The sequence below is a fragment of the Cryptomeria japonica genome, chromosome 9 (assembly GCF_030272615.1).
Source record: "Cryptomeria japonica chromosome 9, Sugi_1.0, whole genome shotgun sequence".
NCBI lineage: Eukaryota > Viridiplantae > Streptophyta > Pinopsida > Cupressales > Cupressaceae > Cryptomeria > Cryptomeria japonica.
Window position 1 is genome coordinate 679,774,145 of NC_081413.1, and position 13,700 is coordinate 679,787,844.

Sequence of the window (13,700 nt, forward strand, 5' to 3'; positions counted from 1 at the left end):
CACTTTAAAGAAGTTGCCTCTGCAAGACTTGGAAGGCTGTTCAATTCTATACAGTCATATATACAGAGTGTCTCCAATGATGTCAGGCTTTCTAAACTTTCTATCTTCTCCAATTTGTTGCAGCGTCTCAAATCAAACATCTTTAGAGAAGTTGCCTCTGCAAGACTTGGAAGGGTGTTCAATTCTGTACAGTCATATATACAGAGTGTCTCCAATCATGTCAAGCTTTCTAAACTTTCTATCTTCTCCAATTTGTTGCAGCGTCTCAAATCAAACATCTTTAGAGAAGTTGCCTCTGCAAGACTTGGAAGGGTGTTCAATTCTGTACAGTCCAATATTAGGAGTGTCTCCAATGATGTCAGGCTTTCTAAACTTTCTATCTTCTCCAATTTGTTGCAGCGTCTCAAATCAAACTTCTTTAGAGAAGTTGCCTCTGCAAGACTTGGAAGGGTGTTCAATTCTGTACAGTCATATATTAGGAGGGTCTCCAATGATGTCAGGCTTTCTAAACCTTCTATCTTCTCCAATTTGTTGCAGCCTATCACTTCAATCCACTTTAAAGAAGTTGCCTCTGCAAGACTTGGAAGGCTGTTCAATTCTGTACAGTCACATATACAGAGTGTCTCCAATGATGTCAGGCTTTCTAAACTTTCTATCTTCTCCAATTTGTTGCAGCGTCTCAAATCAAACTTCTTTAGAGAAGTTGCCTCTGCAAGACTTGGAAGGGTGTTCAATTCTGTACAGTCATATATACAGAGTGTCTCCAATGATGTCAAGCTTTCTAAACTTTCTATCTTCTCCAATTTGTTGCAGCGTCTCAAATCAAACATCTTTAGAGAAGTTGCCTCTGCAAGACTTGGAAGGGTGTTCAATTCTGTACAGTCATATATACTGAGTGTCTCCAATGATGTCAGTCTTTCTAAACTTTCTATCTTCTCCAATTTGTTGCAGCGTACCACTTCAAAAATCTTTAGAGAAGTTGCCTCTGCAAGACTTGGAAGGGTGTCCAATTCTGTACAGTCCTGTATTAAGAGTGTCTCCAATGATCTCATGCTTCCTAAACCTTCTATCTTTTTCAATCCGTGGCCTTCATAAATAACCAACTCTCTTAATTGCAAAGGAGCCTGCTGCCAATTTTCAGTAAATTAACATCATTAGCATAAATTAAAAAATATTTTCGTTTAACCTTTTTTAAAGTACCATAAATCAGCATACTTACATCAACATCACGTTCCCATAGATCTTCTAATATTGGAGCTTCATTAAGTTCTAAAACTCTTAATTCTTTTAATAAAAGCCACGACGGAAGATTTTTGCGCCCAAATCTATCATAGCTAAGGTAGACCAGTTCTCTTGATATTTCGCTACATTGCTCATTAATGAAATCTCCACTGCCAGCAAAAATCTTCAACCCAAGCGAGCCGGGCGCGAGGATACGCTCTCCTTGGCTTGTGTGTATTATGATACTTCCTTGCCGGGGGTAGCAATTGTCACCAAATGCGTCTGCCATTCCTCGGATTCGTATTGCTTCCTGAATAGTCAAAATTAAAAATAAGAAATATTTTAAAGGATAGAACTGATTAAAGGGCAGGCTCAGGGCTCGTTCCCATGCCATGATTAATAAAAAGCCAAGAGAGAGAGCACGGACTTCACCTGTTGAGGCTGAATCTCGATAATCTGCTGTCCAGACCAAAGACGATAGGGTGACTGTTGATTGGCAATCTCCCTCCCCAAATCTCTCAAATGTTCATGCATTCTAATGAAAAAATAAGGCTCTTTGTCATCTAGTTCAACAAGACACTTGTTCACAAGCCTTTGCAAACCGTGCAGACCATCCCAGTGTGATCCGTCCCACACTACAATGGCCGTACTGCTTCTCCATCCAATGAAGAAACACGCTACATCCAAAAACATTTCTTTCTCTTCTTTATCTAGAGCATCGTAGCTTATTTTGAGTCTCGATTTGATGTCGTCTGGCACTAGTCTCGACAATTTGTTTAATTGAGACTGCCAATAATTCTTGCTAGACTTCCCATGGAGCTGACTCCCTAAGACCACGAGTGATAAAGGCAGACCACGGCAAGCATCTATGAACTTTTCAGCAAATTCCTTCAATCCCGATAATGGAGAGGGTTGTCCGAATGCATGCCAGCAAAAAAGCTGCTGGGCATGAGCAGGATTGAGTGTTCTGATTTTATATATAGCGGAGATGTCCCACTGTTCAAGAACACTCAACTCTCGTGTGGTAACAATAATCAGACTTCCCTTGCCAAGGCTCCCTTTTGCTGGCACTAGAGCATCCAGTTGGTCTATATGATCAACATCATCTAGAACGATAAGCACAGAAGCAGATCTCAAACGGCTTTTCAGAGTCCCCTTGCCTTTGTCTACATTGTCAAAATCAAAATCTGTGCCTTTAAGGTCAAGGTCCTTCAAAAGCAATTTTTGCGTCTCATGCAGTCGCTTTTTCCTTGCAGCTTCACGAACATCGAAAAGAAAACTTGACTTCTTAATGGTCAAGCTTTTCTTGTTATAGAGTTGCTTTGCAAGGGTGGTTTTGCCCGCACCACCCATTCCCCAGATGCCCACAATTTGCACTGGCTCAGCAGAAGAAGATTGAACTGAAATGTTGTCATGAAAGTGTTGTTCCAATTCATCCAAGCCCACGGCATGCTTGGCAACATCTAACAGATCCTTCTTCAGTTCTTTCAATACACGAATCACTACATTCATCACCGCCTCCTCCTCGTCACTGAAAAATCAAAATGTGAAACAAAATGAAGATTTGTAAAGATTGATAGGTGTGAGGCGAGCTTTTTATATAAGTGTAACCGGTCCTTGTCAAACAATTTTTTTTTATTGAATTTTTTAAAATAAAATAAAATAGACCGCTGCCCTCATAGAATTGTGTGGTTTGGAATATAATCGTAGAAATATAAACAGAATTAATTACTGTCAATTTTAAATAAATATATCGTTTTTCAGTCGCGCGTATCCAATCATTTGGATATTTAATAAATAAAGAAATATTTAACTGTCAATTTTAAATGAACATAAATAGATTTTATTGTGCTGTGCATAAAAAATTAAAATATAATAAAATATATTTAGACAAAATTGAAATTACAAAATAATTTTTTATTTATTTAAAAATTATTTTATTTTATCTATATTATTTGTTTATTTTATTCCAAGAGTAAATTAATTTTAATCTGATTTTAGAAAAACCATCCTTCATTAGTTCAATAAGCTTTTGTTTTATTTTCTATATATTTACCAAGATTTATATTATTTTATTTCACAATTATATTTATATTACATGAGATAAATTTTAATATACATTTAGAATTATTTTATTTTATTATATTATTATTTTATATTTATTTGAAGAGCTATTTATTTTTATGAAAATTTTAAATTTACTTTTGAAAACTTCATTTTTTGTTATTTCAATATTTTTTTTTCAAAAATATAGTGAATAAATTATATATTTATATGTACATGTATAAATATTCGATATCAATTTTTGACTTGTAAATGATTGTTAAATATAAATTTAAATGACAGCATAAGATTTCAATGTTTCTATTATAGAACTCCTCTCAATATAATTAAATAAGAATTGACATGAATATGCAAATTTCATCATTACAACCTTACATCAGTACACCAAGAGGAATAGACTATATGAATTATTCCACTTGTTAAAGAAGTGATAGTTGTGTATATAACGCCCCTAGCTCCTATTTGAGGATTTAGACATTTGTCTTTCCAACTAATTTCTCTAAGTTAGATTGGAGAGCTCTAAACAATAGGGTTGCATCCAAAGCCCTGTGGTAACTTCTTTGTAGCATGTGTAGGACACCGCCAATGACTTCTATGCAATGCAAAAGCAGCTCACCTATATGCAAGTCTGATAAAGAGTGGAAAGGACACCATATGCACTTCATCTCTTCTTCACCTAATACAAACTTATGGCCAAGGAAAAAACTCACTTCCTACATATCTACCAACCATTTTTATGCTTATGCATGTATGTGTCTAAGTAAATAAATATTAAAATCTGACTTGTCAATAGTTGTTAAAAGTATGTTAAAAGGTTTTTATGTACATGTTCACAATATGAGACTCATTATCTCTAAAAGGAAGCAAAGGTGTGGAAAACACTTCCTAATGCTAACCTAGTGGGGGAGATAATGCTAATTTTCCTTACAATCTTTAATGATTACAAAAATAGAAACACATTTAGATAAAGAAATGAACATACAAATAATATACCATAATGACAGACAATAAATGTAGGTAGAACTCTATCAAGAGAAAAAACCCACACGATAGTACTTTGTATATTGCTAAAAATGGTGAGTACAATACAACCCCAGTACAATAGATTCTTCAATAATAGTATTTCACATCAACCTACAACCTAGATTGATTCTAATAGCATAAATGTTTTTGTGTTTTCATAATGCATGAGAGAAAGAGCCCAATATTTTTATCTCTCTATATATTTCCCCTTCCCCTCTCTCCCTCCCTCCCTCCCTTTCCCTCTCTCCCTCCATCCCTCCTTCCGTCTATACTTCTCTTTATGTCATAAAGAGAGGGAGGGAGAGAGGAGATAGAGAAAAACAAAGGTAGAAAGGGAGAATTATGTAGAAATAAAGAAGAAAGTAGCAAGCAAAATAGAGAAATAGAGAAGCATCTAGCTTAATAAAGAAATGCTTAATTCAAATATGAAGTTGTATAGAAATAGATAAGAAAGTAGCGAGTAAAATGTAGAGAGGTAATGAGTTGATAAACATTTGTTGGAGAAACGTATAGGAAAGAACTGGAGAACCATTATTATTTCTCTTTCAACGACATTGCCCACTAAACCATGTGAAAAAGCGGGTAAGTGTACTGTGTTGAATTGAAGAGAATGTGAGAACTAGGATCATGTTAAATGTTGAATACAAGGTGAAGAGAATAGGTGGAGAAAACGTGTAGAATGGATAAATGTTCTTTATGAACAAAGAAAATTTATAGTGTAAAATTCAGTCTTATACTGTCACGGTATTAGAAAAGAAGAATTAATTACTCAAAGGAGTCGTATCTTTGTTCTCAAAGACTATTTTTCACATATACTTTTTTCACATTTTTTTTTTTTTTGGTAAAGTTACTTTATTTTTAACTATATTTGTTGTTTTATAATTAAATCAAGATATCTACAAGGTATTTTATTTTTTCTACATTATAGTGAATTCATAAGATTTAATATCATTCATTTTTTTATTGTGGTCTTTTAATATACATTTCTTTTTAAAGAATTGTTTGTCAATCATGCTTATATATCAAAGATTTCAATGTGTTTTTCTATTTGATAAATTTCATTTTGTTTTATCTTTAACAATATCATAAATCCTTTTACCATAAATATGAGAGAGAGCAGAGAGAGAGAGAGAGGAAAGTATGGAGGGAGAGAGGGAGAAGAGAGATAGAGATAAGTAGAGAGAGAGAGGGGGGTGAGATAGCTTAGAAAAAGAGAGAGAGAGAGAGAGAGGAAAGTATGGAGGGAGAGAGGGAGAAGAGAGATAGAGATAAGTAGAGAGAGAGAGGGGGGTGAGATAGCTTAGAAAAAGAGAGACAGAGACAACTGAAGAGGGAATGAGTGACTCAAGGATGAAGCAGTATGTAGAGAAATGGAGTATGGAGGGATTGTGTGTGTGTGTGTGCATGAGAGAGAGAGGGGGGGGGAGGAGGGAGTGAGGGAGTGGAGAGAGATGTGAGATGGAGATAAGTGGCGAGGGAGAGATGGAAGGAGAGAGATGTAGAGAGGGAGATGGTAGGTAGAGATAAGTAGAGAGATAATAAAAGAGTGAGATGTGAGATATAGAGAAATGGAGAGAGATGGAGAGAGAGAGAGAGAGAGGTAAGTAGAGAGAGGCAGGGAGAGAAATAAATCAGTAGAGAGGGATGTATGTAGAGAAATAGATGTATGGAGGGAGGGAGAGGTGGAGGTTTGTAGAGAGAGTGAGAGGGAAGATAGAACTAAGTAGAGAGAGATAGGGAGGGAGGGAGGGAGAGAGAGAGAGAGAGAGAGAGAGAGGTGAGATAGAGAGGAGAAACAGAGTGTGTGTGGTAGGTAGAGAGAGAGGGTAGATAGAGAGTGGAGGGTGAGAGAGGTAAAAAGAAAGCTCTAGAGCTTGGGGAAGAGAAGAGGGTGAGGTAGAGAGAGAGAGAGAGAGAGAGAGAGGAGTATGTTAAAAAATTATTAAATCTCCTAAAATCTAGAATCTTCGTTATAACTCTTGGAGATCTAAAAACCATTCTCAAACATCCTGCCAATTTATACATATAATTTAAAGTATAATAATGTAAAGCTATAGACAAAGATAAGAAGTTATAAACATATGCTTATAATTTCTTATACTTAAATATCTAACTTAAATACTTTCTAACTTCGTATCTTTGCCTATATCTTTACTTTCTTATACTTAATGATATATTTCATTTATACATTCTAGCCACTTTTTGGTCCCCCATCTTCATGCACTAACCCTCTGCTTATAATTTTAGAATGAATATTATAGGAAGTGAATTGGAGAAAAACATTAAGACAAAGAGGTGTATTCGTGACTCTTAAGAATGTAGACTATTTTTCAAATCATCTTCCTAATAAATAAAACTACAAGTCTTTATAAATGTTCCATAATATTGTGGGCACCTAAAAATTAAATACTCCATTGTAATTAAATGGTAATATTAATATATGAATTTCAAATACAAATTTGAAGTTTAATATTTAACTTCAAATTTTAAGAAAACATTTTACCATTTAAAATTATTTTATTTTTATTTTAAGTAATCAATTATACATTAATATGACACTCACTATTCTTAAGCATGCAACCAATATAATGTTAGACCTCTTAAGAGTGCTTGTTTTCACTACTAAAGAACTTCCATATTGTATGTATCCTTCTAAACATGATAGAAGATGGAGATAATTGTGGTTGAAGTTTTCACCATAAATGCTAGTCTCGCTAAACACCAAGTGGATCATACATAATGCTCTAAAATGAATTGAAACAAGTAGCCATGGCTTCTTCTAAAGCTCTAGGCAATAAATCCTCAAGCTTGAAATCATCTTAGTTGAAAAACACACGTAGTCTCATGGCATCTAGGTAATTATGCATACTTTTGGCCATCATGTGTTTGACATCTCGCCAACAATGATTTATGAATACATCATATGACATGTTCCATTCTAGATAAGGAGGTAACAAAAGTATAAGCCCTAAAGGGTATTATTGTATCAAAATTTGAAGTAAGTAACACAATTATTAGAGGATCAAAAAAATATAATATGGTACACACTTATCTTTCATATACAACAAGAGTGCAATAGGTGCTCTTAGTCATCAAAATCATTTGTAGGCCTTACTTGGGTTGTTTGCAATGTTAAAATAAAAGAAAAGGGATTGTCATTGCATCCATATTAAAAGACAAAAGAATGTTGATAAAAGCAACTTAGTCTTTGAAATGCTTCATAGGCTAAGGTTGAGGTTTTGTTATAAATGAGACGAATAGAAGCAAGTAAAACAAATAAAGTTGAATTAATGCAAGAATGCTCAAAAAATAAATAAATAAAGTGTTAAATTGTAGCAATGAATGAGTGGATGATATAATATTATTTGTTGGTGAAAGCATAGGTAAGACGTGCAAAAATATTTTTTAATCAAAAAATTGACTGCAATGTTAAAAGAAAAGAGATTGTCATTGCATGCATATTGAAACACAAAAGAATGTTGATAAAACCGACTTAGTCTTTGAAATGCTTCATAAGCTAAGGTTGAGGTTTTGTTATAAATGAGATGAATAGAAACAAGTAAAACAAATAAAATTGAATTTATGCAAGAATGCTCAAAAAATAAATAAATAAAGTGTTAAACTACATATTGCAGTAGTGAATGAGTGGATAATATTATTTGTTGGTGAAAGCATAGGTAAGGAGTGCAGAAATATTTTTTAATCAAAAAAAATGAACATAATTAAAAAATTGGGTTTGATTTTGGGTTTCTTGTATTTTTGTTTATATTTTTACTTTCTTATACTTAAATGTTATATTTCATCAAAAAAATGAACATAATTAAAAAATTGGGTTTGATTTTGGGTTTCTTGTATTTTTGTTTATATTTTTACTTTCTTATACTTAAATGTTATATTTCATCAAAAAAATGAACATAATTAAAAAATTGGGTTTGATTTTGGGTTTCTTGTATTTTTGTTTATATTTTTACTTTCTTATACTTAAATGTTATATTTCATGTATATATTCTAGCCACTTTTTGGTTCCCCATCTTCATGCACTAACCCTTTGCTTATAATTTTAGAATGAAGGTTGTAGGAAGAAATTTGGAGGAAAACATTAAGGCAAACAGGTGTATTGATTCAACTCTTAAGAATGTAGACTATTTTTCAGATCATCTTCCTAAGAAATAAAACTACAAGTCTTTATAAAAGTCTCATAATAAATAAGATCCATAATACTATGAGCACCTAAAAATAAAATACTTTGTTGTAATTCAATGGTAATATTAATATATGAATTTCAAATACAAATTTGAAATTTGAAATTTAATATTTAACTTCAAATTTTAAGAAAACATTTTACCATTAAATATCATTTTATATTTATTTAAATTAATTTCAATTATACATCAATATGACACTATTCTTAATTATGTAGCCAATGTAACATTAAACTTCTTGGAGTGCTTGTTTTCATTACTAAATCACTTCCACATTGTATGTATCCTTATTTTCATGCTTAAAAGAGGCATCTACATACATTCCCTTCCCTCCAACAACCCACCTTAAGTAAAAAGACTCGCAAAAGACCAAGTGATTGTGCATAATGCTCTAAAATGAACTAAAACAAGTAACCATGATTTCTTCTAAAGCTCTAGGCAATAAATCCTCAAGCTTGAACTCATCTTAGTTGAAAAACACTTGTGGTCTCATGGTATCTAGCGAATTATGCATACTTTTCGCCATCACGTGTTTGGCATGTTGTCAACAACGATTTATGAATATATCATATGACATGTTTCATTCTAGATAAGGAGGTAACAAAAGTATAAGCGCTAGAGGGTATTATTGTATCAAAACCTAAAGTAGGCAGCACAATTATTAGAGTACCAAAAGAGTATAGTATGGTATAAACTTAATTTTCATATACAATAAGACTTCAATAGGTGTAGGTGGGACAACTCTTAGTCGTCAAAATCATTTGTTGGCCTTCTTTTGGGTTATCCACAATGTTAAAAGAGAAGAGATCATCATTTTATACAAATTGAAACATAGAAGAATGTTGATAAAAGCTACTTAGTCTTTGAAATGCTTCATAGGCTAAGTTTGAGGCTTTGTTATAAATGAGACAAATAGAAACAAGTAAAACAAATAAAATTGAATTAATGCAAGGATGGTCAAAAAATAAAAAAAGAATTAAACTGTAGATTAGTAATTAAGAAAGAAGCGGTTAAATTCTATAGCAATATATGAGTAGATAATATTTATTTGTTGGTGAAAAGCACGAGTAAAAAGTGGGGGATTTTTTTGGGAAAACTTTTATGGAAAAATAGTAATTTTTTTCCCATTGTATAAAATTCTATAGTTAATCAATATAATTAGAAACTCTTACTTAAAAATGTGCTAATTTTGATAGATACATCAAAAGCACTTTTACACATTACACAAATCATGTAAAAGGTAAACATGAAATATGAATTGTACAATGGGAAAAAAATTACTATTTATCCATAAAAGTTTTTCCAGGTGTAATATCATATATTTTATTTTGTTGTTTATTAATTTTAAAAATATATGCATTACTTCTCTAAAGCAAATATATCATTCTTCTTCTTTTTATAAAAGAAAAAATACATTCCCAAAAACTAGTGCAAAAAATGGTGCAAATTTAAAATTGCATAAAGTACATATTCATTCTAGAGAGTTGGGACTACATGTACACCAATAAGGGCACTAGCTTGGTGCCAGGAAGGTATGACAAATTAGGAGACATGCAAAAGTAATGACATTGAATGTGAGGGATGCCAATAAGGTTAGAGCTTTTGATGTGCCCTATTTATCTTGGGTAGGGTAATTAGGTTGGGGGAGATATAAGTCTTCAATCAAGTCATGTCATATCACTATCTATTCATAGATAGAGTTCCTAGATTTCTACTGATAAAGTAGTAAATGTTGTCAAAAGTAGTAAATGTTGTCATTTATAAGATGGCATTTCATAATTTAGTATTAGTTAATATAAAATTGATGTAAAAGATGTCCAAAGATATCCTTTCTAAGTTGTTTATTTAAAAAAAAAACATGTTATTTATATAAACAAAAAAGATCCCTTGAGAAGGATATAGCTTGATATCTTTTACATATTTTTTTGAAGATAATTATATTAGTAAGAAATAATCAAGTGTTAACTAAAATATTAATATTAAAATTTTCCTACACAATTAAATTAAAAAATAATCTCAATTAATTTTTTTTTATTAATCAAAATATAAGGGTTGTAGCTATTCTAGCTCCAAAAAAGTCTTGTCATACAACGATAACTTTCATGTTATACTATAGTGGGGACAACGGTTGCAACACTTCTAGGCCCGCAATCATTTTGTGCCTATTCTATAGTTTTTGTGCCTAGTAACACGAAAGTTATCAATCCAAACTGAATTGACACTATTATGCATTGATAATTGTAAATTTGTAGGTATGTTTTAAAGATGCCTAAAAACTAGTTGAAAATTTAGACTCCACATGTTGGTCAGCTTTATTGACATTATTAGTGAATAGAATCTGAACCATGTAATTAATAAGACTTATTACCATAATTTTCAAGAAAATATAAAACGTGATTTATTTTTATTTTAATTAAAAATTTTGATTTTTTTTTCTTTTTAAATTAATTGTTATCTATACATAAATTTATATGTTCAGTAAAATTTAGTATGACAAGCTCTCTAAATAACTATGGGCTTTCTAATTCTTTTGAGGTTACTATATTAATTTTATGTGACCACCAAAAAAAACCACCTATCGAGCAAAACTGATTAAAAAAAAAAAAACATACTTTAACTTCAGGATGACACGTTTAATAGATAAACAGAAAAGAACTTAAAAACAAATTATAAAAGAAAAAAAAAGACACGGAATATACGCCCCTTTATAACTTTCCCTGTATAACCACAACCCTAAGAAAACAGAGCAAGGAAGATTTGATAAGCTAAATGAAGGAGAGAGATTATTTTGTACTTACCTTTGGTGATTAATTATCTCGCCGGTGTACAAGGAAGCTTTATGGAGTGCCAACTTCCAGCTTTCAACCATTTCTGAGCCGTATCTGCACGTGGTACAGGACGCAAGCACAATAGAATAAAATTGACTCCACTCTCATATATGACAAATAAAAAGGAGAAAATAATAATAATCGGGAATATTTGATAATAATATTTTTTTTTAATGTAATTAATTAAGATTTAGGGTCAAACGATATGCATTTGATATGTACCTGATCTTCATTTCAGGCTCGTTCAAGGCCTCTCCATAAATTCCTTTTCCTTTAATCGCCCATCTCAGAGCAAAGGGCTCAAGATGATAGAAAATGGGGATAAATTTTATATTGCGTAGTTCCAGTATAAATGCTAGCTCAGCCAAACACCAAGGGGATTGTACATAATTCTGAGAAAAAATTGCTATGTGAAGTGAAGCACTAGCCATTGCTTCTTGTAAAGTATCAGGGAAAAAATCTCCAAGTTGAAGCTCATCTTTGTCCAAAAACACTCTCAGCCCAGTAGCATTTACCTTCTCGTAGATACTCTTGGCAACCGTTTTTTTAGTATCTTGTCCATGATGATTTATAAAGACATCATAGGGCAGGTGTTTCATTCCAGAGGAGGATTCAGCAGGAGCTGGTGGGGCGATTATTAGGCCATCAAAAGCACTTCTTCTGGTATACACTTGTTGTCCAGAAGCGGCAGGGGCAGGTAGGACACTTTCGAGGCCATCAGAGGCACTTATTTTGGGATACACTTGTTGTCCAGATGCAAATCTAAGGGCATCGGAAGCACTTAATCTGGGATACACTTGTTGGCCGGATGCCAAATGGGCAGGCAGGACATTTCTCAGGCCATCAGAAGCATTTCTCAGGTCACATTTGGGTTGTCCAGCGGCGTTAGAAGGGGCTGCCATTATGATTAGATGCAAAGAAGAATGCTGATAAAAGCGATTTCTTGATAATTTGAAATGCTTGACAAGGTAAGCTGAGGTTTTGCTATAAATTGAGGCGAACAGAACAGGAAAACAATAAATAGGTAAATCTACGTTGCCTAATGCACGAGTGCTTGAAAAACAGAAGGCTGATCTAATGGTAGTTGTATGATGCAGCGAAGAGGAAGTTGTATAGAAATAAAGAGGAAAGTGGTGAGAAAAATACGGAGAGAGAATGAGTGGATAATAGATGGAGAAATGTGCAGGTAAGAAGTGGAGAAACATCATTATGTCTCTTTCACCGACTCTGCCGGCTAATCCGTGTTGAATGGCATTAAAGAAAATGTGAGAAGTGGGGTCACGTTGAATGCTTCAATACAAGGTGAAAAGACGTGATGGAGTAAGCGTGAAGAAAGATAATGCGATTTATGAGAAAAAGCATCTTCACAGTGTGAAAGCCTGGTTCACCAGTCAGTCTTGTATCTTATAAAAAATATAAGTACCGACCTAATCCGAAAAGAACAGTGTATTTTGCCCACTTTTATCTCTCTTTCACCGACATTACCCGCTAAACCATGTGAAAGGCCGGGAAAATGTACAGTGTTAAATTGAAGAAAATTTGACAAGTGGGGTCATATTAAATGCGCAATACAAGGTGAAAAGACAAGATGGAGCAAACGTGTCGAACGGATAGACAGACAAAAGCATCTTCACCGTGTGAAAGCGGGAAAACGCGGTTCAAAAGTCAGTCTTGTACCGTGTTAAAATAGAATTCTCGTGTTCACAAAGAAATCCTCCTATCTTTGTCATCGGTGTCTTTTCACATCAACTTTTTTTCATTTTATTTAGTGTTTTAATATTTATTTATTTTTTGGTTAAGTTATTTTATTTATACTATCTTTTAATTATATTTGTTAATTCACAATTATATTAAGACATTTATAAAATATTTTATTTTTCTACATTATAATGAATTCATAAGATTTTATATTATTCAAGTTTTTATTATTTTTTTATTTGAAATTTATCTATCTGAATTGTACCATCAACGGTGTGCAGTAAAGCATAAACGATGCAAGACTAAATAAAAAATTTCTTACTTTCCCTCATTCATTTCTTCAAAAGCTTTTTTATAAAAGTTTTATGATTCCCTCTAGTAAAGCATAAACGATGCAAGACTAAATAAAAAATTTCTTACTTTCCCTCATTCATTTCTTCAAAAGCTTTTTTATAAAAGTTTTATGATTCCCTCTAATCTACATCTATTTCTTCGATTTTAAATTTGCAAAATTGAATTGATATTTGCCCAAACTTTTCATCCCTGCCATTTACCAAGTACATCTTCAATTAAAATTTTTTGAAACTTAAATATTTTTCTTAAATCATAAAATGAAAGGCATTGCAATGACTAAATCGTCATAAAAATTCATATTACATGCAAA

General features: G+C 32.6%; 1 protein-coding gene across 2 annotated transcripts; it reads right to left on the reverse strand.

Moving 5' to 3' along the window:
- Nucleotides 1-213: 213 nt before the first annotated feature.
- LOC131048756 (disease resistance protein Roq1) lies at nucleotides 214-12,567 on the reverse strand. 2 transcript variants are annotated; one of them, XM_059211952.1, is made up of 5 exons: nucleotides 11,561-12,567; nucleotides 11,309-11,392; nucleotides 1,654-2,752; nucleotides 1,220-1,531; nucleotides 214-1,124 (listed from the first exon to the last, which is right to left on the reverse strand). In XM_059211952.1, the coding sequence occupies exons 1-5, from the start codon at nucleotides 12,544-12,546 to the stop codon at nucleotides 216-218; spliced, it is 3,390 nt and encodes a 1,129-aa protein (XP_059067935.1). In that variant the 5' UTR covers nucleotides 12,547-12,567; the 3' UTR covers nucleotides 214-215. The 2 variants fall into 2 exon arrangements, with proteins under 2 accessions (XP_059067935.1, XP_059067934.1); XM_059211951.1 differs by having other exon boundaries at nucleotides 214-1,127.
- Nucleotides 12,568-13,700: the final 1,133 nt, after the last annotated feature.

What these genes read in the sequence shown, in the direction of transcription:
- LOC131048756 (XM_059211951.1), bottom strand. Translation starts at nt 12,546, where the DNA reads ATGATGTTTCTCCACTTCTTACCTGCACATTTCTCCATCTATTATCCA. An exon ending in GAGATAATTAATCACCAAAG is followed by an intron (nt 2,753 to 11,308) that starts GTAAGTACAAAA and finishes TTGATTTTTCAG; the next exon opens with TGACGAGGAGGAGGCGGTGA. An exon ending in TATGGGAACGTGATGTTGAT is followed by an intron (nt 1,128 to 1,219) that starts GTAAGTATGCTG and finishes GAAAATTGGCAG; the next exon opens with CAGGCTCCTTTGCAATTAAG.